This window comes from Salvelinus namaycush, chromosome 31, assembly GCF_016432855.1.
Source record: "Salvelinus namaycush isolate Seneca chromosome 31, SaNama_1.0, whole genome shotgun sequence".
In the NCBI taxonomy this organism is placed as follows: domain Eukaryota; kingdom Metazoa; phylum Chordata; class Actinopteri; order Salmoniformes; family Salmonidae; genus Salvelinus; species Salvelinus namaycush.
The window spans coordinates 5,135,210-5,160,598 of NC_052337.1; the positions used below are offsets into that span (position 1 = coordinate 5,135,210).

The following is a 25,389-nucleotide window of genomic DNA, read 5'->3' on the forward strand; positions in this document are numbered from 1 at the left end:
ACCCAGATTTGTCCGTCGGACTGCCAGATGGTGTAGCGGGATTCATCACTCCAGAGAATGCGTTTCCACTGCTCCAGAGTCCAATGGCGGCGAGCTTAACACCACTCCAGCCGGCTCTTGGCATGGCGATCTTAGGCTTGTGTGCGTGCGGCTGCTCGGCCATGGAAACCCATTTCTTGAAGCTCCCAATGAACAGTTATTGTGCTGACGTTGCTTCCAGAGGCAGTTTGGAACTCAGCACAGTTGAAAAATATATGGCAAATAAAAATCCGAAATGGATGATGTTGGAAGATAGATGGGAAAGGTTGAGTGGAGCTGAAGGGTGGGACTAATAACAAGATAAACAATGTAGGGCATACGGGATCTGTGAAATGTGTATAGGTGCGGAGCTATTGTGAAATAGCACAGTTACAAGTGGAAATCAAACTGGATGGACAACAGAAATAGAGGAAGGACTAAGAACAAACAAGAGAGAACTATTATAAAGTAGACTGTGTCTGTAAAATGTGTATAAGATGTATAAATTGAAGGTAAAAACAGAAATGTTTATCAGTTTACTCCAATTGGGGGATCGGTGGTAGGGTTTGCGGGGAATAATAATAAAGGTATACTCTTTAAAAAAGTATGTATGTCTATGTAGGTATGTGTATGTATATATGTGTATATGTATGCATACGTGAATGGATATATATATTTACCCAAAAAAATATGGGGGATTGGAAATGATGCAGACAATTACATTGGAAGCAACATTCTTTCCGCAATATTAAGCTGATCCACCCCGCCCAGAAAGAAGAAAAAAAAAAAAAAAAAAAAAAAAAAAAAAAGATTTCCCTTCACTGAAACTAAGGATCTTAGCCCAAACCATGAAAAACAATACCAGACCGTTATTCCTTATCCACCTAACTTTACAGTTGGCACTATGCATTGGGGCAGGTAGCGTATCATGTAATAGCCTAAAACTATCGCTGTTACATTGAGCTGGGTGAATAGAATATGAATGACAGTCATCCAATATGCTGTAATAGAAATAAGGCCATGCTCATATTTTTTTTTTTTAAATTGTCCTCCCTCATCTTAAACGGCACTGACCGCCACTGATTCCCAGCCATGTGAAATCAATAGATTAGGGCCTAATGAATTTATTTAAATTGACTGATTTCCTTATACTGATTATACTGATTTCGTCTTCCTTTGGCCACCTCTCCTTCCAGTTCTCTGATGCCAATGACTGGAACGAACTGCAAACATCTCTGAAGCTGGAGACTTACCTCCCTCACAAGCTTTAAGCACCAGCTGTCAGAACAGCTCACAGATCACTGCACCTGTACATAGCTCATCTGTGAATAGGCCATCCAAACTACTTCATCCCCATACTGTATTTATGTATTTATTTTGCTCCTTTGCACCCCTGTATCTCTACTTGCACATTCATCTTCTGCACATTCTACCATTCCAGTGTTTAATTGCTATATTGTAATTACTTTGCCACCATGGGCTATTTATTGCCTTACCTCTCTTATCCTACCTCATTTGCACATGCTGTATATAGATTTTTCTATTCTATTATTGATTGTATGTTTGTTCATTCCATGTGTAACTCTGTGTTGTTGTATGTGTCGAACTGCTTTGCTTTATCTTGGCCAGGTCGCAGTTGCAAATGAGAACTTGTTCTCAACTAGCCTACCTGGTTAAATAAAGGTGAAATAAATAAATAAATAAAAAATAAAAATACGAACTGTAACTCAGTAAAATCTTTGAAATTGTTGCATGTTGCGTTACATTTTTGTTCAGTATACATTACAGCTACATTGCATATCATAAAAACTAGAAGAGAAGCAGTTCATCTCTCATCAACCCTCAACCAGGAAAGACTGGTATGCATGTTGCTGATCTTAGTTCTGTATGTGCGGTTAAGGGAAAGGCACGCTGCCCAGCTTTGAAAGGTATTTCTTTGCTGCACTTGACCATATTACCGGACAGTAATCAAGTTGGGACAAGACCAGAGCCTGAACAACTAGTACAGTTGATTTTTGTGTTAAAAAAAAACACAACACAAAACATATTTTAATATGTCCCCATCTTCACCACAATTCTGTCAATATTGACCATGATAATTGCACAACCAATGTTATATCTAGGAGTTCAGCTTTCTCAACTCCCTCAATGGTCACACTCTTTATACACAACTCCTCTTGAGGTTTAGGTGTTAGAGAATGTTTTGAACCAAATACAATGCTTTTAGTTTCAGATGTATTTAAGACCAGTTTATTATGAATCACCCATTCTGATACTGACTAACTCCTTATAAAAAATGTCAGTGAGCTCACTGGTTTTGGGTGCTGACATGTAGACTGTGGAATCAAATCAAATCAAAGATTATTGGTCACGTGCGCCGAATACAACATTTCACCTTACAGTGAAATGCTTACTTACAGGCTCTAACCAACAATGCAATTTCTAAGTATTTTTTTTAAATAACAAGGTATTAGGTGAACAATAGGTAAGTAAAGAAATAAAAACAACAGTAAAAAGACAGTGAAAAATAACAGTAGCGAGGCTATGTACAGTAGCGAGCATACAATAGTTATTCTAGATTTGTGTAAGATCAGTGGCAAATCATTTGTATAAAAAAAAAATAGAAGAGTAACGGCCCAAGGCAACTGCCTTGAGGGACACCCCACTGTACAAATCCAATTTTAGAGAAGCTTCCATTGAAGAACACTCTCTGGGTTCTATTGGATAAATAACTGTTCAACCATGTGATGACAGGTGATGTAAAGCCATAGCAAGTGAGTTTCTTCAATAACCATGTATGATCAATAACATCAAAGGCTGCATTGAAATCTAACACAGCTCCAACTATCATCTTATTATTCATTTCCTTTAGCCAATCATCAGTCATCGTAGTCAGTGCAGTGCAAGTTGAGTGCCCTTCTCTATAAGCATGCTGAAAGTCAGTAGTTAACTTGTTCTCTGAAAAATAGCGTTGTATTTGGTCAAACACAATTTCCCCCATCAGTTTACTAAGAAAGGACAGAAAAGTGATTGGGCGGCTGTTAGAGCCAACAAATTGTGCTTTACTATTGTTGGGCAGTAGAATTACTTTAGCTTACTTCCATGCCTGTGGACACACACACTTCTTTAGGATTTGGTTAAAGATATAGCAAATAAGGGTGGTAATACAGTCTGCTAGCATTCTCCATAGTTTCCCATCAAGGTTGTGTATACCTGGTGGCTTATCATTATTGATGGATAGTAATAGTGTGGGAGAGGTGGAAAAACTAACTTGACCAAATTCAAAACAGCAATCCTTTCTCTTTCATTATTAGATATTTTATACAAAAATCTGATTGTTCACTGTTCAACATTGTCATTTTACTTCAGAGTTTTTCCACTTTACTAGTGAAACAGACATTGAAATTATTGGCAATATCGAAAAGTTTTGTTATAAATGACCCATCAACTTCAATGAACGATGGCGATGAATTGGGTTTTCTGCCCATTTAAGGTACTCCAAAGTCTTGTTCCATTGTGTTTTATGTAATTTTTCTTGGTTTGGTAATATAATTTCTTCTTATTTTTGTTAAGTTTAGTCACAACATTTCTCAATTCATAGTACAGTATGTCAACCAATCATCTGAGCATCCTGACTTATTTGCCACCTCTTATTTGCATAATTTCATTGAACCACACAATTGTTCAATTCACCATTAATCCAGAGGGCGCTAAGAGTTCTGACAGTTCATTTCTTAACAATTGGCATTAATACTTGTACAAATATTTCCAGTGCTGCATCTCGATTCACTTCCTCATACACATCAGACCAACATACATTTATTTACATCTTCAACAAAAGAGTCCTGAGAAAACATTTTGTATGATCTCTTTTAAATTACTTTAGGCCCAACCTTTGGCACTTTGTCTTTCCTTGTTATTACCACAATGTTATGGTCACGACAGCTAATGGGAACTGATATTACTTTGGAGCAAAGCGCGACAGCATTATTAAAGATATTATCAATACAAGTGGATGTCACAGATCCAACACTATTGGTATGCCCTCTAGTTGATTGAGTGATAACCTGGGTCATATTACAGGCATTAGTCACAGTTAGAAGGTTCCTCTTGAGAGAACAGCTAGTTGCTAAACAGTCAATGTTCAGGTCACTCAGAAAATAGACCTCTCTGTTAACATCACACACACATTGGACTCATATTATCCAAGTACTGACTGTTAGCACTTAGCGGCTTTTATCAACACCCCAAAATAAGAGGCTTTAGATGAGGCGGGTGAACTTGCAACCACAATACTTCCAACAACATTAGAGATGAGATCTTCTCTAAGCTTTAAGGGAATATGGCTCTGAACCCAACATCACATATACACAAACTGACACTTACAAGAGCCTGATTGGCTGACTATTAGCTAAAGAATGTTTTTTAAATTTTCACCTTTCCCATAGGCATTCCTGTCTTTCCTGTAGATGTTATGACCTTGTATTGCTATATCAAAGGAATTATCTAAGTGAGTTTCAGAGATGGCCAGTATATGAATGTTATCCGATGTTAGTAAGTTATTGATTTCATAATCCTTGTTTCTAAGGCTACATACAGCATATTAATATGTGCTATTCTTAGCCCTTTCCTGGGTAGCTTATCGACATCATATATGAACATTTAAAAAACATTCTTTAGCTAATAGTCAGCCAATCAGGCTCTTGTAAGTGTCCGTTTGTGTATATGTGATGTTGGGTTGAAGCTACTGACCCGGAAGCCTGGCTCTCTCAGTCCTCCTAGGCTTTTGGGTGGGAGGGTGGACAATGAGCTTGTCGTAGCAGATGTAAGCAATGTCCTCACGCTCTCTGGCAGCTTTCATAGCTGGGATAAGTTATTTCTGCCTCTGGCGCACAGCTTCAGAGAAGTTCTCATTGAGGAAGATGTTGGTTCCTCTCAAGTTCTTGGCTCTTTCTAGAACAGTCATCTTGTCCTTGAACCTAAGGGAACTTGACCTCTATCGGCCTGGGTCTGCCACTTGGGCTCGTCACAGGTTTTCCAGACCTATGGGCGTGGCTCCACCTCAATCTTTCTATGATCCATCTGCAGCTTTTCTTTGATCATTTTTTTTTACTTTCTTCTCAGACTCCGTCCAGGTCTCTTGTGGAGACTTTGGTATGCCATCCACAACAATGTTATTCCTCATGGATTTTCCCTCTAGATAGTCTGTTTTCCGAGTTAACTGTAATAATGATTTATAGACAGTGCTGATGTCATCTCTCGTGGACTTAGTGTTTTGTTATCTTGCTGCTTTTTCATGACATCCACTTCTCCCTGGGATAACTGCAAACTCTTCTGAAGGCCTTGGACCTCTCTGGTCAGACATCCACCTCTCCCTGGAAGAACTGCAAACTGTTCTGAAGGCCTTGGACCACTCTGGTCAGACATCCACCTCTCCCTGTAAGAACTGCAAACTGTTCTGAAGGCCTTGGACTACTCTGGTCAGACATCCATCTTTCCCTGGGAGAACTGCAAACTGTTCTGAAGGCCTTGGATCTCTCTGGTCAGACATCCACCTCTCCCTGGGAGGACTGCAAACTGTTCTGAAAGTCCTGGACCACTCTGGTCAGACAACCACCTCCCCCTGGGAGAACTGCAAACTGTTTTGAAGGCCTTGAACCACTCTGGTCAGACCACCACCTTCCCCTGGGAGAACTGCAAACTGTTCTTAAGGCCTTGGACCTCTCTGGTCAGATCGTACATTCTTTTGTCAGTTGAGTCCACCAGTATTTGGACAAAGCGCTTGAATCTATGTTCCTGTAACAATTGCTTGTAGACATCTTGTTGTTGATTTTAACTTTGGGCGGCATGATGGTAGCAACCTAGGCTAACGCTGGTACTCCGAGCAATTCCAGCCGGCACAGCTCGCAGGGTTGATGGAAACCACAATAAACAGCAGGGATTTAAACAGCTACAAGCCCAGCACAATCCGTGGTCCCAGCCACAAGGGCTAACCCCGTCACGGGCTGTGTTCAAACTATCCCAGACAGACAGACAGTAGCAGTGCCAGCAACATTTTAACACTATATACCACAACATTTTTTGTGACAAAACCATCAGTATAGTTGAAAATACAATGGAAACCCACTTAACTTGTATTTTTTTGTACGGCACACTAGAATTTAACCGTTAAGTTATTTTTATGTGCACTACATCATCACACACAGCTTTTTATTCACAACAAGTTAATTTAATGAAACGCATCTCTGGTGGGAAGATGCGCATACTTTATTTATGCAGATTTTAGAATATTTGCATGAAAATCTGTTGCCAATTGGATGGAGACCTAATTGGTGATGGAAACCTATATAGTGATGGAAACCTATATAGTGATCGAAACCTAGTTGGTGATGGAAACCTAGTTGGTGATGGAAACCTAGTTGGTGATGGAAACCTAGTTGGTGATGGAAACCTAGATAGTGATGGAAACCTAGATAGTGATGGAAACCTAGATAGTGATGGAAACCTAGTTGGTGATGGAAACCTAGTTGGTGATGGAAACCTAGATAGTGATGGATACCTAGATAGTGATGGAAACCGAGATAGTGATGGATACCTAGATAGTGATGGAAACCTAGATAGTGATGGAAACCTAGTTGGTGATGGAAACCTAGATAGTGATGGAAACCTAGCTGGTGATGGAAACCTAGCTGGTGATGGAAACCTAGCTGGTGATGGAAACCTAGTTGGTGATGGAAACCTAGCTGGTGATGGAAACCTAGATGGTGATGGAAACCTAGATGGTGATGGAAACCTAGCTGGTGATGGAAACCTAGTTGGTGATGGAAACCTAGTTGGTGATGGAAACCTAGTTGGTGATGGAAACCTAGATAGTGATGGAAACCTAGTTGGTGATGGAAACCTAGTTGGTGATGGAAACCTAGTTGGTGATGGAAACCTAGTTGGTGATGGAAACCTAGTTGGTGATGGAAACCTAGTTGGTGATGGAAACCTAGATAGTGATGGAAACCTAGTTGGTGATGGAAACCTAGTTGGTGATGGAAACCTAGTTGGTGATGGAAACCTAGATAGTGATGGAAACCTAGATGGTGATGGAAACCTAGATAGTGATGGAAACCTAGTTGGTGATGGAAACCTAGTTGGTGATGGAAACCTAGATAGTGATGGAAACCTATTTGGTGATGGAAACCTAGTTGGTGATGGAAACCTAGTTGGTGATGGAAACCTAGATAGTGATGGAAACTTCTACACCTGCATTGCTTGCTGTTTGGGGTTTTAGGCTGGGTTTCTGTACAGCACTTCGAGATATTAGCTGATGTACGAAGGGCTATATAAAATAAACCTAGATAGTGATGGAAACCTAGCTACTGATATGGAGAAATGAAAAAACAACACCCTCATAAAGGAAACTTGATAAGGCGGAGGACAGCCCTATTTGATCCAGTAGTTTTGGCATATCGTGTTTGATACCACGGCTTTTCTCTACTGCAGCATTTGTTTGTCTGAGTCTGACATGTTTGTACTTATACTCAAGGATCCCAACTAAGACGCAGGGATACGAATTGCTCGCTTCGCATCTTAAAACAAATCTACCGTCAAACAGTATTTCAAGGGCACTCTAGATAAAGCTTCCTCACTTTCCTCCTGTCTTGAGTTTATCTAACAGAGAGAAAAGTGAGTGCCACGGCACAACGCATCAGCCAGCAAACTCAGTAAAAAAAACAGCTGGGGAGCAGAGGAGGTGGTTCATGCGCTGTCGTGGCTTTCGTTTTGGTAGCCATGACAACCAGGTTAACCTATTTGTCATGGTGGAAATAAGCAAACGGAAGGGAGAGTGACTACCCACACGGCTCTGGAAGGGGGAGTGATTACCCACATGGCTCTGGAAGGGGGAGTGATTACCCACATGGCTCTGGAAGGGGGAGTGATTACCCACATGGCTCTGGAAGGGGGAGTGATTACCCACACGGCTCTGGAAGGGGGAGTGATTACCCACACGGCTCTGGAAGGGGGAGTGATTACCCACACGGCTCTGGAAGGGGGAGTGATTACCCACATGGCTCTGGAAGGGGGAGTGATTACCCACATGGCTCTGGAAGGGGGAGTGATTACCCACACGGCTCTGGAAGGGGGAGTGATTACCCACACGGCTCTGGAAGGGGGAGTGATTACCCACATGGCTCTGGAAGGGGGAGTGATTACCCACATGGCTCTGGAAGGGGGAGTGATTACCCACACGGCTCTGGAAGGGGGAGTGATTATCCACACGGCTCTGGAAGGGGGAGTGATTACCCACATGGCTCTGGAAGGGGGAGTGATTATCCACATGGCTACGGAAGGGAGTGATTACCCACATGGCTCTGGAAGGGGGAGTGATTACCCACACGGCTCTGGAAGGGGGAGTGATTATCCACATGGCTACGGAAGGGAGAGTGATTAACCACACGGCTCTGGAAGGGGGAGTGATTACCCACATGGCTACGGAAGGGGGAGTGATTACCCACATGGCTACGGAAGGGGGAGTGATTACCCACATGGCTATATAGAACTACATTATTATTATTTGGCAGGTCAGGAGTTCCCATCAACTGGTACAGAAATGTAAAATCTGTGTAGCATACTGTGAAGTCATGACTGTATAGCATACTGTGATGTCATGACTGTGTAGCATACTGTGATGCCATGACTAACATACTGTGTAGCATACTGTGATGTCATGCCTGTGTAGCATTCTGTGATGTCATGACTGTGTAGCATACTGTGATGCCATGACTAACATACTGTGTAGCATACTGTGATGTCATGCCTGTGTAGCATTCTGTGTAGCATAATGTGATGTCATGACTGTGTAATATACTGTGTAACATTCTGTGGTGTCATGACTGTGTAACATACTGTGTAGCATACTGTGATGTCATGACTGTGTAGCATACTGTGATGTCATGACTGTGTAGCATACTGTGTAACATGCTGTGATGTCATGACTGTGTAGAATCCTGTGATGTCATGACTGTGTAACATACTGTGTAGCATCCTGTGATGTCATGACTGTGTAACATATTGTGTAGCAATAACGTGATGTCATAACTGTGTAGCATGACATCATCCCAGAACAGCTATGACAGATCTTTGCTTCTGTCATTTTTCCAAAAAGGATTCCAGATAAAAATACAGCCCACTTTTTGAAAACGATTCCCATAACTTGATCCCCCCCTAATATCAACAAGGAACAAAGTAGATTAGGGTGACAGATTTATGGACTTCCCAGAGCCGAATAGATTAGTCTGTTTGCACACAGTCTGTTCAAACAGTACAACTTTCCCCCACATACGGAACAGAGCAGAGCTCAGCAATTATACCCTACTGTAGCTATAGTCAAATTTCTATACCGTTTATGTAAAAATACTTAGAATATTGCATATAGCACCTCTTTGTATTGGCAAGGTCATATCTGAGCCACTGGCATCAGCTCTGTATTCAGTAATATATTCCAGTTAGTAAGTGACTCTTGCCTGGGCTGTTGTTTCAATGGCTAGTGATGTTAGCATCACATAGAGAGGTGTGAGGGGTAGTTGTTGGGAAAAACAGCTTGCACAACAACTAGGCTTCCATTTTCTTTTTTTCTTTTTCCTGTCAGTTTCCCCTTAGAAATGTGTGCTAAAACAACATATTAAGACAACCAGACTACATTTTAAGTATCTACGAGTCTTAGAAAAACTCTATATAAATCCAAAGTACATTACTTCCGTTAGGGCCTCTAGGATCTCAAATGGCATTCCAGCATATCCAAGACGTCTTAGATATCCTGGCTACGTTTCTAACCCAAGTATTCTCTCATCAGGAATGCTGAATGTACTAGTACACTGTATCAACTCATGTTTCAGAGCTGGCTTGGCTAATAGCTGCTCTGCTCTCTCTCTCGCGCGCTCTTCAACCGGGACTCGTAGCGTGACCTTGTGACCTTGTGTACAGCATGATGTCATTATGGGCCCGCTCTTGGGCAGGAAACGATGCGTTCTGCTGGAGAGGAAGAAAGAAAGGAGCCATGTTGTCGCTAATGGAGACTGGAATCTCCCAGGACGGTGCCGAAGCAATCTGGCATCTTAAATACCAGACAAGCTGGCGATTGGCCACAACACAGCGCTCGGCGCTCGTTCAGTCACAACTCATTTAATAAGAGTATCAAAGCAAGGCAAGCCGGTTGCCGGTCCCCCCCCCCCCCCCCCCCGCCAAGGAACTGGTAAATCCGACACATGAGCCCCTTAATGATAATGGGACTGTCTGCCAGTCGACCGATGCCAATTTACAACACGTTGCTCTGTGGTTTGATTGTCTGCTCTGCTCGTTTGGTCCCATGATAGATCATTAGCTCTGATGACGCTCGACAGCTGGACAAAGTGCCAGATCTGACAATTTCAATAACAACATCATAACACATTATCAATACAGCCAAACAAAATATAGCTTTATCAATAGTTATAATCCTGTCATTTTAGCCTGGCGTGATTATTGGAGATATCACTTGACAAAACACTGTCACTTCCGATCCTCACACTTGTCTATATGACTACTGGTGTACTTTGCCCTGACTGAAGCCTACATTTTATCTAACTGTTCAAAGATTCTCCTCTATTGTTTTAAAATTAGCACATTTTAATTCATGGTCTGAAAAAAAAAAACTGTTCAGAACCCCTGAATGTTAAACAGAATATCTGCTGGGCTCACGGTGCCCCGAGGGAGTTCCTGTAGTAGTCCTTGCTTTGGTAGATGAAGGACAAGCACCTCTGTGTGACTCCACAACATTACACTTTCTTGCTTGCTTTGCTTGTCTGGATATGCTGATTCGTGAATATGCAATGTGTTCTGTATCCTGTTGTAGCCCCCCCATCGTGAAATGAAATCTCAGCAGGGAATGCCAGGATAAAAGTCCAGCATCATGAGACGTTCTCCGCCTCTGATCAACACATGCGCATAGGAATGCTTCCCAAATAGCACCCTATTCCCTGTTTACTGCACTATATAGGGAATAGGGTGCCATTTTGGGATGCAATCATCAAAAAGCAGCCCAGGTGTGAGATCAAAGCAAATCGCTTGGGCGCCCTCCCATCTTCTCATCTCCCCTCCCCTCTCCACTTCTCATCTCCCCTCCCCTCCCCTCCCCTCTTCACTTCTCCCCTCCCATCTTCTCATCTCCCCCCTCCCCTCCCCTCTTCTCATCTCCCCTCTTCTCACCCCTCCTCTTCTAATCTCATCTCCCCTCCCATCTTCTCATCTCCCCTCCCCTCTCCTCTCCTCCTCTCCACTTCTCATCTCATCTCCCCTCCCCTCTTCTCCCCTCCCATCTTCTCATCTCCCCTCCCCTCCCCTCATCTCATCTCCCCTCTTCTCACCCCCTCTTCTCACCCCCCCTCTTCTCACCCCATCTTCTCATCTCCCCGCCCATCTTCTCATCTCCCCGCCCATCTTGTTATCTCCCCTTTTCTCATCTCCCCTCCCCTCTTCTCACCCCCCCCTCTTCTTATCTCATCTCCCTTCCCCTCTTCTCGTCTCCCTCCTCATCTCCCCTGCCATTTTCTTATCTCCCCTGCCTCCCTCACTCCATTTTCTCATCTCCCATCCCTCCCATCCCTCCATCTTCTCATCTCCCCTCTCCTCACCATCTCCCCTCCCCTCTCCTCATCTCCGCTTCCCTCCTCATCTCCGCTCCCCTCCTCATCTTCCCCTTCATCCACCTACTCTACAGACAGGTTATGACATGTATTGGCTTCTTTACTCCAGCCGTTCCTCACCTTTCTCTCTCAGAAAGGTTAACAACGACATGTGTGAACGCGCAAACCAAACACCGTGATCAAAATGGCCACCTCGAACACAACCTAGATTTATGCAAATCTGCTGTGTTTAAATATTCCCCTGTGTTGTTGCCTTAGGAGCCGGGAGAGAGGAGATAGAACAATGGATTCAAAGGGAGTGAGCGAGCCACCGCTTCTAATAGCCTTGAACAAGGTGTGAGATGAGCTTAGCATTTCCATGGCAACGAGGAGCTTGGATGAGCCAATCCCCTGTCGTCGTCGGGTACAGTGCGCTCATAGCTACCTTCAACATTCTCACACCTACTGGCACACAAAGACACAGTGGTTAGGGAGAGAACAAGAGAACTCTGACTCATCTCCTAGATCTACAGTAGGGCAGAGAGCTAATGCTTTTGGAATGATAATGCCCTGGAACCAGACTTATTATACAGCATGGTCTCTGAGAGCTTAACAATTTTTTGCTTTCCCAGACTGATTCTTTTACACAGCCACCCCCCTCACATTGTCACACGGGTTTCTTCGCAGTAACAATTCCTCATGTCATTGCATTGGTATCCTTTCCCTCATCATCATCACTCTACCACAGACGGATTAGGACTTCCAGAGACATATTAGGACCGAATTAAGTCTTTCTTTCATTACAAACAGAAATTGAAAGGATCACTGCCACTACCTCACTTTAAAACCAAGGTGCATGAATTGATGAGCAAACCGAGGTAGAGAGGAGATTCATTAACACTTGGAGGATAAATGGAATAAAAAATCTTCTTTATTGCAAAAAAGTAGAACCAAGGCGTTTTGGCTTTTGGCCTTCGTCAGGGTTTTTACAGAAATAAGAAGGAATGAGGCTTTGAAACATTTCAAAATGGTCTCAGGGAACAATCACAAAGAATATGCAAATAAAAACATGTGATTGGTTAAAACAGTTGTTGAAAGTTGCACTGACCAATGGAATATGAAAACACTAAAATAACATGAAATTATATAATATTGGTGTTGGTTCTACTTTTTGCAGTACAAACAGAGAGAGAATACAGCATAAATAGTTGTTGTGCTGTAGAAAACAGTGTTATTGCTATAGAAAACGGCGGTATTGCTGTAGAAAACAGTGGTATTGCTGTAGAAAACAGCGGTATTGCTGTAGAAAACAGTGGTATTGCTGTAGAAAACAGTGGTATTGCTGTAGAAAACAGTGGTATTGCTGTAGAAAACAGCGGTATTGCTGTAGAAAACAGTGGTATTGCTGTAGAAAACAGTGGTATTGCTGTAGAAAACAGTGGTATTGCTGTAGAAAACAGCGGTATTGCTGTAGAAAACAGTGGTATTGCTGTAGAAAACAGTGGTATTGCTGTAGAAAACAGTGGTATTGCTGTAGAAAACGGCGGTATTGCTGTAGAAAACAGCGGTATTGCTGTAGAAAACAGTGGTATTGCTGTAGAAAACGGTGGTATTGCTGTAGAAAACGGCGGTATTGCTATAGAAAACAGCAGTATTGCTGTAGAAAACAGTGGTATTGCTGTAGAAAACAGCGGTATTGCTGTAGAAAACAGCAGTATTGCTGTAGAAAACGGTGGTATTGCTGTAGAAAACGGCGGTATTGCTGTAGAAAACGGCGGTATTGCTGTAGAAAACAGTGGTATTGCTGTAGAAAACAGCGGTATTGCTGTAGAAAACAGCGGTATTGCTGTAGAAAACGGCGGTATTGCTGTAGAAAACAGTGGTATTGCTGTAGAAAACAGTGGTATTGCTGTAGAAAACAGTGGTATTGCTGTAGAAAACAGTGGTATTGCTGTAGAAAACAGTGGTATTGCTGTAGAAAACAGCGGTATTGCTGTAGAAAACAGCGGTATTGCTGTAGAAAACAGTGGTATTGCTGTAGAAAACAGTGGTATTGCTGTAGAAAACGGCGGTATTGCTGTAGAAAACAGTGGTATTGCTGTAGAAAACGGCGGTATTGCTGTAGAAAACAGTGGTATTGCTGTAGAAAACAGTGGTATTGCTGTAGAAAACAGTGGTATTGCTGTAGAAAACAGTGGTATTGCTGTAGAAAACAGTGGTATTGCTGTAGAAAACAGTGGTATTGCTGTAGAAAACAGTGGTATTGCTGTAGAAAACAGTGGTATTGCTGTAGAAAACAGTGGTATTGCTGTAGAAAACAGTGGTATTGCTGTAGAAAACAGCGGTATTGCTGTAGAAAACAGTGGTATTGCTGTAGAAAACAGTGGTATTGCTGTAGAAAACAGTGGTATTGCTATAGAAAACAGTGGTATTGCTGTAGAAAACAGTGGTATTGCTGTAGAAAACAGCGGTATTGCTGTAGAAAACAGCAGTATTGCTGTAGAAAACAGTGGTATTGCTGTAGAAAACGGCGGTATTGCTGTAGAAAACAGTGGTATTGCTGTAGAAAACAGTGGTATTGCTGTAGAAAACGGCGGTATTGCTGTAGAAAACAGTGGTATTGCTGTAGAAAACAGTGGTATTGCTGTAGAAAACAGTGGTATTGCTGTAGAAAACAGTGGTATTGCTATAGAAAACTATGGTATTGCTGTAGAAACCGTCCTAGAAGAAAGTGCTTTGCTGTGTTATGTGTCAGCTCTAAGAGAGGTCATCTAGAAAATACTGGCCCAAATGGAACTCTATTCCCTTTATAGTGCACTACTTTACACTACAGCCCTGGTCAAAAGTAGTGCACTATAATGGGAATAGGGTGCCATTTGGGATGGATACAGAGTCTCATTATGCTGTAAATGATTTCTTATTCTCCATGCTAACTCACCCTGATCCAGAACTTCCTCCTCCTCGCGCTTGGGTTGCAGCAGCGCCATGTCATCTTGATGCTCTTTGAGGGAAGAAGCACAGTTAAGTCTCCTCTCAAAATGCAACCAGAGCCACAATGGAGAGATCTTTTATAAGTACAACCTGGTTTCTGCTAAATCTGTTCAATGGTCGTTTCGAGTCATAATATTTTACCCAAACAAGTGGCAGGGCTGCATTTTTGGCTGAAAAACAAATCCCAGACTGTAGCTTTAAAGACTCATTGAAAGGACTGAGTCTGACCCAAACAAACTAAGATATCTCAGTTTATATACACTTCTATTGGAATTTATATCTCAGTTTATATACAATACTGCTGGGATTTATATCTCAGTTTATATACAATACTGCTGGGATTTATATCTCAGTTCATATACAATAGTATTGGGATTTATATCTCAGTTCATATACAATACTGTTGGGATTTATATCTCAGTTTATATACAATACTGTTGGGATTTATATCTCAGTTTATATACAATATTATTGGATTTATATCTCAGTATATATACAATACTATTGGATTTATATCTCAGTTTATATACAATACTATTGGATTTATATCTCAGTTTATATACAATACTATTGGATTTATATCTCAGTTTATATACAATACTATTGGGGTTTACTGATAAAATAGCCAACGTTTCCACCAGTAAAATCAACATTTAACCTGTTGAGGAGCCATATTCCTGTACTTGACGAGATATAAGGTTTGACTACCTGGGGTAGCTGGGGCTCCAGCAGAGTGCATCATGTGGTGCATCATCATCTCTGGAGGAACCGTGATGGGCACGTTGGCCTCGGGTGGAATGTTCTGGAACAGCTCCTTGGAGCCGTCCTCCATGCACTCCTGGAAGGGTGCTGCGTGTCTGCTCTCCATGTAGTACATCATGTAGAAGTTGCACATCTCGTCATTAGAGGTACCTCTGTGGAAGAAGGGCGTGTCCACGAGACAAAATGGCGGCGGAGTCAAGAGCCATTTTTTCCCCCAGTACATGAAATAGTACATATCATACAGTGGGAATGTTTGTTGTGATGTTGTGCCTCGTCAACAATCACCAAGGCTCAGAGGTTCACATGACTGAGGTTGACTGAAGTCAACGTGGAGAGGGGGGGAACACACACTGAAAACAAAACACACCTGCTTGATTCAATCCCCCATAAGGCCACAAACCACTCTGCATGGACGCTCTCCAGCCTGGCAGTAATTTCTTTTAATATCTCATTTTAATTAGTGAGCTAAAACAATCAGCTTTACAAGGCGCCTCTCTTCTTTAGTTTTTTTCCCTCTTGGAAGCCATTTTAATCATGTCTCTGTCCGAGGAGGGGGAGGGGGGCGCACGGGGGCGAGAGGCTTCCTGAGAGATACGTCAATGCACACTCCGCCACTGCTGCCGTCGCACACTCCCGCCCTCTCTCCCTCGCCATGGCAACAGTAATGACGCAGCAGACACGCAAACCGCACACAGACAGTCAACACACACACACACTCACACATAAGAGGGATCACTCAAACAGGAAATCATGAAAAATGCAGGTTCCCAGGAGACATGTGGGAACAGGCAGTCTCTCTGTGCTTGACGCTTCTTCCCTCCTCAGAGCACACATGCTCCCCCAGCCCCTGACAAACGTACATGGTACATCAGGCAGCCAGCGACCAGGGAGCGGAGACGGAAGAGAAGATATAGGAGTAGAGGAGAGGGGATAGATAGATAAAGGATAGAGCACTGGCTCAGTGGGAAGCAGGCAGAAAGTCCCTGCTGCCTGTCACACAGTCCAGTGATGTATAGCTCAGAACCCAACACCATGCAAACACGATGGTGGCAGATTCAAGGAGACGGCTCTGAGGCGGGCAAACAAGGCCACTCAGGCAGCTCGCTCCCATGCAGCCTATACAGTACCGTGATACTCCTCTAACAACAAACCATTCACTCTACAGGGGGGATAAGAAAAATGGGTGTTGTTAAATTACTTAGGAGCTACAGCGTCTGAGTGGGAGGTACTTTAATTACAGGTAAGAGAAACATTGTTGATAAAAACAAAGCTGTTAAATCAAGAGGAGCGGAAGGGAACTCACCCGATATATGTTTTGGTGGTCCTTCCTTCCCCGGTGAAGACACATCGAGCAGCAAGTGTGTCTCCGTACTTCACGTTGATTCCCTTGGTGGCAGGATAGAATGCCTATGGTGTATAAATATGGTTTAGACAACAAATCAACAGGACGCTGCAAACCTAATTTCTTTAACAGTGTTGTGATTACCAGGTGCATGCCTAAAAGCACTGGAGTCACTGTGACATGAAGAGAAATGACAGAAAAAATTTAAATTGTTTTTTTTACATTGGATAAAAGTAGAGACTCAAGAGCTAGAAAATTGTATACATACACTGCAGTTGAGCAACAACGGGAAAGTAATTCTACTTTGAAAGTTAATAAACTTGTAACCCCACTTTTAAGAAAATGGTTTTGGTATACCTACTGGAGAGCTCCTCTTTGTCTACACCCATTCAGCAAAAGTTCACACCCTCTTAAGCCTTAGCTCCACCCATCTCTTTAAGGATTCACATGTGAGGCCATGTGCTAAACAGAGTGAGTAGTGTAGTAAACAACCAAAGATTTCAAGACTAAAGTCTGGTTTATACTACGTCTGTTGACATGTCTGTAGACAGTTGTCTCACTGACATCATGAACATTTTATTGTCATCCGACATCAAAATTGTCGTTGTCGTTATGAAAAAGTCTTAAATACAAAAATGACAGGCTGCATGAAATCTGCAGCCTGGTGGTACAAAATAGCATAACTGGTGTATCTTAACACCAATATCCTTTTAATCCTTTTAAAATTGATTTAGTATATGTCAATCTAGCAAACCAGGCAACTAAAATAATTTCTTCTAAACCATGTTTTGGTTTGTTTCTAGCTTGTTAGCAAGTTAATGTTAAGTTAGCTGGCTAGTCAGTTCAAGTGCTTCTACACCTGCATTGCTTGCTGTTTGGGGTTTTAGGCTGGGTTTCTGTACAGCACTTTGAGATATCAGCTGATGTAAGAAGGGCTATATAAATACATTTGATTTGATTTGAAATAATGACCACATCATATTGCTGACAAACGTCTTCAGCTAATTTGCATTCATTATTATAGGAAAATAAACTCACAACAAGATAATTCTTTACAAGTTACTGGCGAGCTAATTACAGAAAATAGCTTACGTTTGTGAGTGTGATGAAATAAAGGCAGGGCATTCTACCTGAGAATTTAAGAACTTGGACACGGTCTCTTGGCCAAACGTTATATCCTATAAGTTGTATACAGTTGAAGTCGGGAGGTTTACATACACCTTAGCCAAATACTTTTAAACTCAAGTTTTTCACAATTCCTGACATTTAATCCCAGTAATAATTCCCTGTCTTAGGTCAGTTAAGGATCCCCACTTTATTTTAAGAATGTGAAATCCACTTTATTTTAAGAATGTGAAATGTCAGAATAATAGTAGAGGGAATGATTTATTTCAGCTTTTATTTCTTTCATCACATTCCCAGTGGATCAGAAGTTTACATACACTCAGTAAGTATTCGGTAGCATTGCCTTTAAATTGTTTAACTTGGGTCAATGGTTTCATGGAAGCCTTCCACAAGCTTCCCACAATAAGTTGGATGAATTTTGGTCCATGCCTCCTGACAAAGCTGGTGTAACTGAGTCAGGTTTGCAGGCCTCCTTGCTTGCACATGCCTTTTCAGTTCTGCCCACAAATTTTCTAGAAGTTGGAGGTCAGGGCTTTGTGATGGCCACTCCAATACCTTGACTTTGTTGTCCTTAAGCCATTTTGTCACAACTTTGGAAGTATGCTTGGGGTCATTGTCCATTTGGAAGACCCATTTGCAACCAAGCTTTAACTTCCTGACTCATGTCTTGAGATGTTGCTTCAATATAACCACATTATTTTCCTACCTCATGATGCCATCTATTTTGTGAAGTGCACCAGTCCCTCCTGCAGCAAAGCACCCTCACAACATGATGCTGCCACCCCTGTGCTTCACGGTTGGGATGGTGTTCTTCGGCTTGCAAGCCTCCCCCTTTTCCCTCAAAACATAACGATGGTCATTATGACCAAACAGTTCTATTTCTGTTTCATCATACCAGAGGACATTTCTCCAAAAAGTACGATCTTTGTCCCCATGTGCAGTTGCAAACCGTAGTCTGGCTTTTTTATGGCGGTTTTGGAGCAGTGGCTTCTTCCTTGCGGAGTGGTCTTTCAGGTTATGTCGAATGGATATAGATGGATATAGATACTTTTGTACCTGTTTCCTCCAGCATCTTCACAAGGTCCTTTGCTGTTGTTCTGGGATTGATTTTCACTTTTCGCACCAAAGTACGTTCATCTCTAAGAGACAGAAGGCGTCTCCTTCCTGAGCGGTATGACGGCTGCGTGGTCCCATGGTGTGTATACTCGCGTACTATTGTTTGTACAGATGAACGTGGTACCTTCAGGCATTTGGAAATTGTTCCCAAGGATGAACCAGACCTGTGGAGATCTAGATTTTTTTTTCTGAGGTCTTGGCTGATTTCTTTTGATTTTCCCATGATGTCAAGCAAAGAGGCCCTGAGTTTGAAGGTAGGCCTTGAAATACATCCACAGCTACACCTCCAATTGACTCAAATTATGTCAATTAGCCTATCAGAAGCTTCTAAAGCCATGACATAATTTTCTGGAACTTTCCACAGTCAACTTAGTGTATGTAAACTTCTGACCCACTGGAATTGTGATACAGTGAATTATAAGTGAAATAATCTGTCTGTAAACAATCGCTGGAAAAATGACTTGTGTCATGCACAAAGTAGACGTCCTAACCGACTTGCCAAAACTATAGTTTGTTAACAAGAAATGTGTGGAGTGGTTGAAAAACTGAGTTTTAATGACTCCAACATAAGTATGTAAACTTCCGACTTCAACTGTACCAGTCACCAAGAGGTTTTCTTTATGTTTACTATTTTCTACATTGTAGAATAATAGTGAAGACAACAAAACTGTGAAATAACACATATGGAACAATGTAGTAACCAAAACAGTGTCAAACAAATCAAAATATATTTTATATTTGAGATTCTTCAAAGTATCCACCCTTTGCATTGATGACAGCTTTGCACACTCTTGGCATTCTCTTAACCAGCTACATGAGGTAGTCACCTGGAATGCATTTCAATTAACAGGTGTGACTTGTTAAAAGTTAATTTGTTGAATTTCTTTCCTTCTTAATGCATTTGAGCCAATCAGTTGTGTTGTGACAAGGTAGGGAGAGTATACAGAAGATGGTCTTTTACCAAATAGTCCATAAGTCCATATTATGACAAGAATAGCTCAAATAAGCAAAGAAAAGAGAATGTCCATCATGACTTTAAGACATGAATACAGACAATTTAAGTCACAAATAGTACGGTCTCAAAAACCATCAAGCTCTATGATGAAACTGGCTCTCATAAGGACCGCCACAGGAAAGGAAGACCCAGAGTTTCCTCTGGTGCCTCTCATTAGAGTACCAGTACCTCAGATTGCAGACCAAATAAATGCTTCACAGAGTTCAAGATATAGACACATCTCGACATCAACTGTTCAGAGTAGACTGTGTGAATCCGGCCTTCATGGTCAAATTGCTGCAAAGAAACCACTACTAAAGGACACAAATAATAAGAAGAGAGTTGCTTGGGCCAAGAAACATGAGCAATGGACATTAGATCGGTGGAAATCTGTCCTTTGGTCTGATGAGTCCAAATTTGAGATTTTTGGTTCCAACCGCTGTGTCTTTGTGAGACGCAGAGTAGATTAACGGATGATCTCCGAATGTGTGGCTCCCACCGTGAAGCATGGAGGAGGAGGTGTGATGGTGCTTTGCTGGTGACACTGTCAGTGATATATTTCGAATTCAAGGCACACTTAACCAGCATGGCTACCACAGCATTCTGCTGCGATACGCCATCCCATCTGGTTTGCGCTTAGTGGGACAAAAATGTGTTTTTCAACAGGACAAGGACCCAACACACCCCCAGGCTGTGTAAGGGCTATTTTACCAAGAAGGAGAGTGATGGAGAGCTGCATCAGATGACCTGGCCTCCACAATCACCCGACCTCAACCCAATTGAGATGGTTTGGGATGAGTTGGACCGCAGCGTGAAGGAAAAGCAGCCAACAAGCACTCAGCATATGTGGGAACTCCTTCAAGAGTGTTGGAAAAGCATTCCTCATGAAGCTGGTTGACAGAATGCCAAGAGTGTGCAAAGCTGTCAATCAAGGCAAAGGGTGACTACTGTGAAGAATCTATAATATAAACTATATTTTGATTTGTTTAACACTTTTTTGGTTACTACATGATTCCATATTTGTTATTTAATAGTTGATGTCTTGACTATTATTCTACAATGTAGAAAATAGTTTACAAAATTAAGAAAACTTTGAATGACCGATGAACATTTGACTGGTACTGTACAAACCACCCTACTAAAATAGTTACATAAAAGCATAATATGAGGTACTTCTCCAGTTACAGAGATACAACATGAACCAATGGAGCCAGAACAATAAGAGATATACTGATACATCTCCAACGCTATAAATACTTTGGGGTTAAGCAATGTGCTGCATGCATCCTGTTTGGAAAATAACAGTGGGAGTGCCGCTTGAAACACAGTCTATTCAAGGATTTAAACAATATCAAATTGAAGCCGGAGGTTAGAAGCCAACTTAACACGAACAACAAAACCCACCATTATTCAGAACGAATATATCCACAGCTTCAGAGATATGGGAGTCATTAAGAGTGACTATTACACGACAACGATGTTCAGCCATGGTTATCTAAATGTGCTCTTTGCTTATCTCCCCCCCCCCCCTGCTTTCCACTGGAGGAACACACTAGAATACTAGTTCCCACATTGCTCCCTAATAACCTACTGACAGCTTGGTGTGTGACATGTAAACTGCACTCCATTACTCTCCCAAATATCTTACAATCCATACACAACAAGGTTACAGGTCTCCAGTTGCGTTACCACTATTGGCCAAGCTGCAATGTCAAAATAGGCTCATAAAAAAGGTATGAAAACAAAACTGTGCTTTTTCAAAATCTTAATTTAAGGTCAGGGTTAGGATAATGTTAGCAGAGGGGTTAAGCTTAGAGTTATGTTTAAAATCTAATTTTAAGAAGAGAACTTTTAGAACTAGGCGGAGCTTCCGACTTTTCAATTTGACCAGATAGTAGCAACCCTCCAGTTGGCTCAAAACTGGACAGCTCTACAGGGTGAATGAGGAGAGGAACCGCGGCCAATCCGACACGCACTTGGCCATGCTTTTGTCGGTTTCTTCGTGTCCTTCCTTAAGTGGCATTTTGAAAGTCTCGACCCTCTGTGACAGCTTCGTGTCAGGAGCTGTGAGATATGACAGTGAGATAAAAGCACTTGGACTAAAGGGCACTGGGAGCATGTGGGGGGGGCGGAGAGCATGGTCATTAGGATGCATAAGCCTGACATGGAGGATAAGACTGGAGCAGGGACACTGTCATTGTTAAAGTCGGGAGGCCAGCTCCGGGGCATAGATGTGGAAAATAGCTATTTTTAGGATGAGTTCCAAATGGCACCCTATTTCCTATAAAGTGCACTACTTAGTGCACTTAAATAATACATATTTTAATTTATTTTGTACTTTTTTTTCTCTTCACATTTTCAAACTGTCCATTTATATTTTCCAACGGGGCTATACATTTGGGTGAGGTTTTTTTCCCTCGCCTGAGTAGCCTCGTTTCACTGTCAAAAATAAAATTAAACCATCTTGTGTTCAGCGAAATAACAACACAATGTCAAATACAGGTAGCCTAGTCAAATAATTAACATCCAATCACATTAACAGCTACTCTCTCGCAGGAATTCCACTAACGGTCCGTATGTAGCCAAACGTAGCTGCTGCTCATGTTGGTAGCTGCTGCTCATGACTCCCTTTGCAACCACGTACCTACGTTACAGTGGATTCTCGGCGGTCACTAGCATGAAAACTAAATACAGGCACAGACTGTGTGTGGAAAATGATTTAACACTGAGACGCTCTCCAATTCAACCGAACATTGCAGAGTTATGTGCATCCTTTCAAGCACAGCCTTCTCATTAACCTGTGGGGAGTTATTCACAATTTTCAATGAACAAATAAAGTTTTATATGTAAGATGTCTAAATAAAGAGCAACATTATTGATTATTATTATATTATTATTTGTGTCCTGGACCTATAAGAGCTCTTTGTCACTTCCCATGAGCCGGGTTGTGTCACGCCCTGACCTTAGAGAGCCTTTTTATGTCTCTATTTGGTTTGGTCAGGGTGTGATTTGGGGTGGGTATTCTATGTTCTTTAGTTCTATTATTTGTATTTCTATGTTTTGGCCGGGTAGGGTTCTCAATCAGGGACAGCTGTCTATCGTTGTCTCTGATTGAGAACCATACTTAGGTAGCCCTTTTTCCCACCTGTCTTTGTGGGAGGTTGACTTTTGTTAGTGGCACTAATGCCCTGTAAGCTTCACGGTTGTTTTTCTTCGTTTGTTGTTTTGTTGGCGTATTTTTCTAAAATAAAAGGAATATGTACGCTCACCACGCTGCACCTTGGTCCACTTCCAGCAACAGCCGTGACAGGTTGTGACGAAAACTCACACTCATTCTTATGTTTAATAAATGTATTGTATAGTCTGTGTGTGGCAGGCTTACAATGATGGCAAAAAACAACATTTGAGAGTGCACTGACCCTGGTGCTAGAGGAGGTACGCAGCTGGAGGTTGAATGTTTGAAGGGGTACGGGACTAGAAGTTTAGGAACCACTGGACTAGATGATAGGTCATCAATAACAGGGTATGGTAGATTGGACTAGATGGATATAAATAGACGGGGGAATGTAAATTGTGTCATACTCAGTGAGGGTCAAACTAATGAAGGGTAAAATAGGGTATTGAGATTGTAGTTAGTATGGGCATAGACTCAAAATACACAATTATCAAAAAAATCAGTGCAGAACAGAAAGCCTGTCAAAATACAGGTCACTGAGAAGAAAAAAATGTTGTATTCTCAAACATGTACCTACACAATTTTTTTTTAAACATAATTCCTTTTGAAGCTTTATTGACTTAAGCAGCAACTGTACGGGTCAATTCTGGTGTGTAGAGACAATTTCCCTTCAATGATCATCATTACAGTAGATGATTGTGTACTGTACTAAACTTTGGTGCTACATTTGTTCAATCTGCAAAGCAAGCTAAACCTGATTTGGGAAAGCTCACTGCAACCACAACTTTCTAACCACCGGTCGATTTGAATAAAACCACTATTTAAACAAAACCAGCAACCAAGATAACACATGAATACGATGAATTTGAATGAATCCCAAATGTGAAGTGAGTGGACAGTCCAAGGCGGAAAATAGATAATGTGTTTGACTTTTCCCAAAAATCTGGTTAGCCGGTTTGATTGAACAGAGCCTCTAATCTATAGTCCAATTTGAATTCCATTTTGTTTCGTTTTTTTTCTGTGAGCTCAATGCATACATTGCACAGTTTCTCTAGAGATAAATCAGATCCAGTCTGAACAATGTAGTAGGTAGTTGTAGTTTCCGACAGGCCAATATTCTACATAGTTTAGCGCACAAAACCTGTTAATTAACTACAATGACCATAATTCATCGTGCATCTACTTGTCCGGTCTGTGTTTCTTTTACGACTGCTACGGGAGAGAGAACGCAGAATCGTGAGGTTATATGGAGAGCAGCTGTTGCTTCGTGAGGTATCTCTACCTGAAAATACATGATCTAAATGATTGGTAGTTGGTATTCAGCAGTCATAAAAGTATGTCTTATTTACTTTGAACAACTACTAAAATAGTGATGTTGTCAGACAACATAGGCAGCAGCTCTATAGAGATGAGATGATGACTTGGAATGAAATAATAAAGTCATCAAATAAAACGAATGTAATATACACAACAACTGAAATATTTAATTAAAGTAATGTGAATAAATGTTGGTTAATAAGCAGTAATGGGCAGTCACTACCATCATAGGACTTTTACTAATTGTTTTATTCTGTGTTGTTACAGAACTCAACCCACATAATGCATTGTGCATTTCATGTTAAAAATAAATTATCAAAACCTAAATCCAAAACAGAAACTGACCTCAAAAAGCATTAATCGCTCAGCACTTCTAATCTCTAACAGAACCTCAGCTAGCCTAGCCTGGGTACCAGTCTTTGTGCCATCATGCCACTCCCTGCAACTCTGTGTCATGCCAAAGACTGGTACACAGCGCCAGCACAACCTGTAGCCCAAGTCCAGAGGGGAGTCCTAACAAACCAGATGGAATCAACCATCCATAAAGTCATTATCGTGTGGCTACACAACCATCCGTGAAGTCATTATCAGTGTGGCTACACGACCATCCATAAAGTCATTATCAGTTTGGCTACACAAACATCCATAAAGTCATTATCAGTATGGCCACACAACCGTCCATAGTCATTATCGGTGTGGCTACACAAACATCCATAAAGTCATTATCAGTGTGGCTACACAACCGTCCATAAAGTCATTATCAGTGTGGCTACACAAACATCCATAAAGTCATTATCAGTGTGGCTACACAAACATCCATAAAGTCATTATCGTGTGGCTACACAACCATCCATAAAGTCATTACCAGTGTGGCTACACAAACATCCATAAAGTCATTATC

At 41.7% G+C, this 25,389-nt stretch overlaps 1 protein-coding gene across 4 annotated transcripts in view; it reads right to left on the reverse strand.

Annotated features, from left to right (window-relative positions):
* The window catches only part of pam (peptidylglycine alpha-amidating monooxygenase), a 140,875-nt gene that overhangs the window by 40,905 nt on the left and 74,581 nt on the right, over positions 1–25,389 (reverse strand). For all 4 annotated transcript variants that reach the window (XM_038970032.1, XM_038970034.1, XM_038970033.1 and 1 more), the window contains 3 exons: positions 16,723–16,826; positions 15,366–15,571; positions 14,605–14,667 (listed from right to left, as the gene is read on the reverse strand). In XM_038970032.1, the coding sequence (XP_038825960.1) occupies positions 14,605–14,667; positions 15,366–15,571; positions 16,723–16,826 (373 nt within the window). The remainder of the gene's footprint in view (positions 1–14,604; positions 14,668–15,365; positions 15,572–16,722; positions 16,827–25,389) is intronic.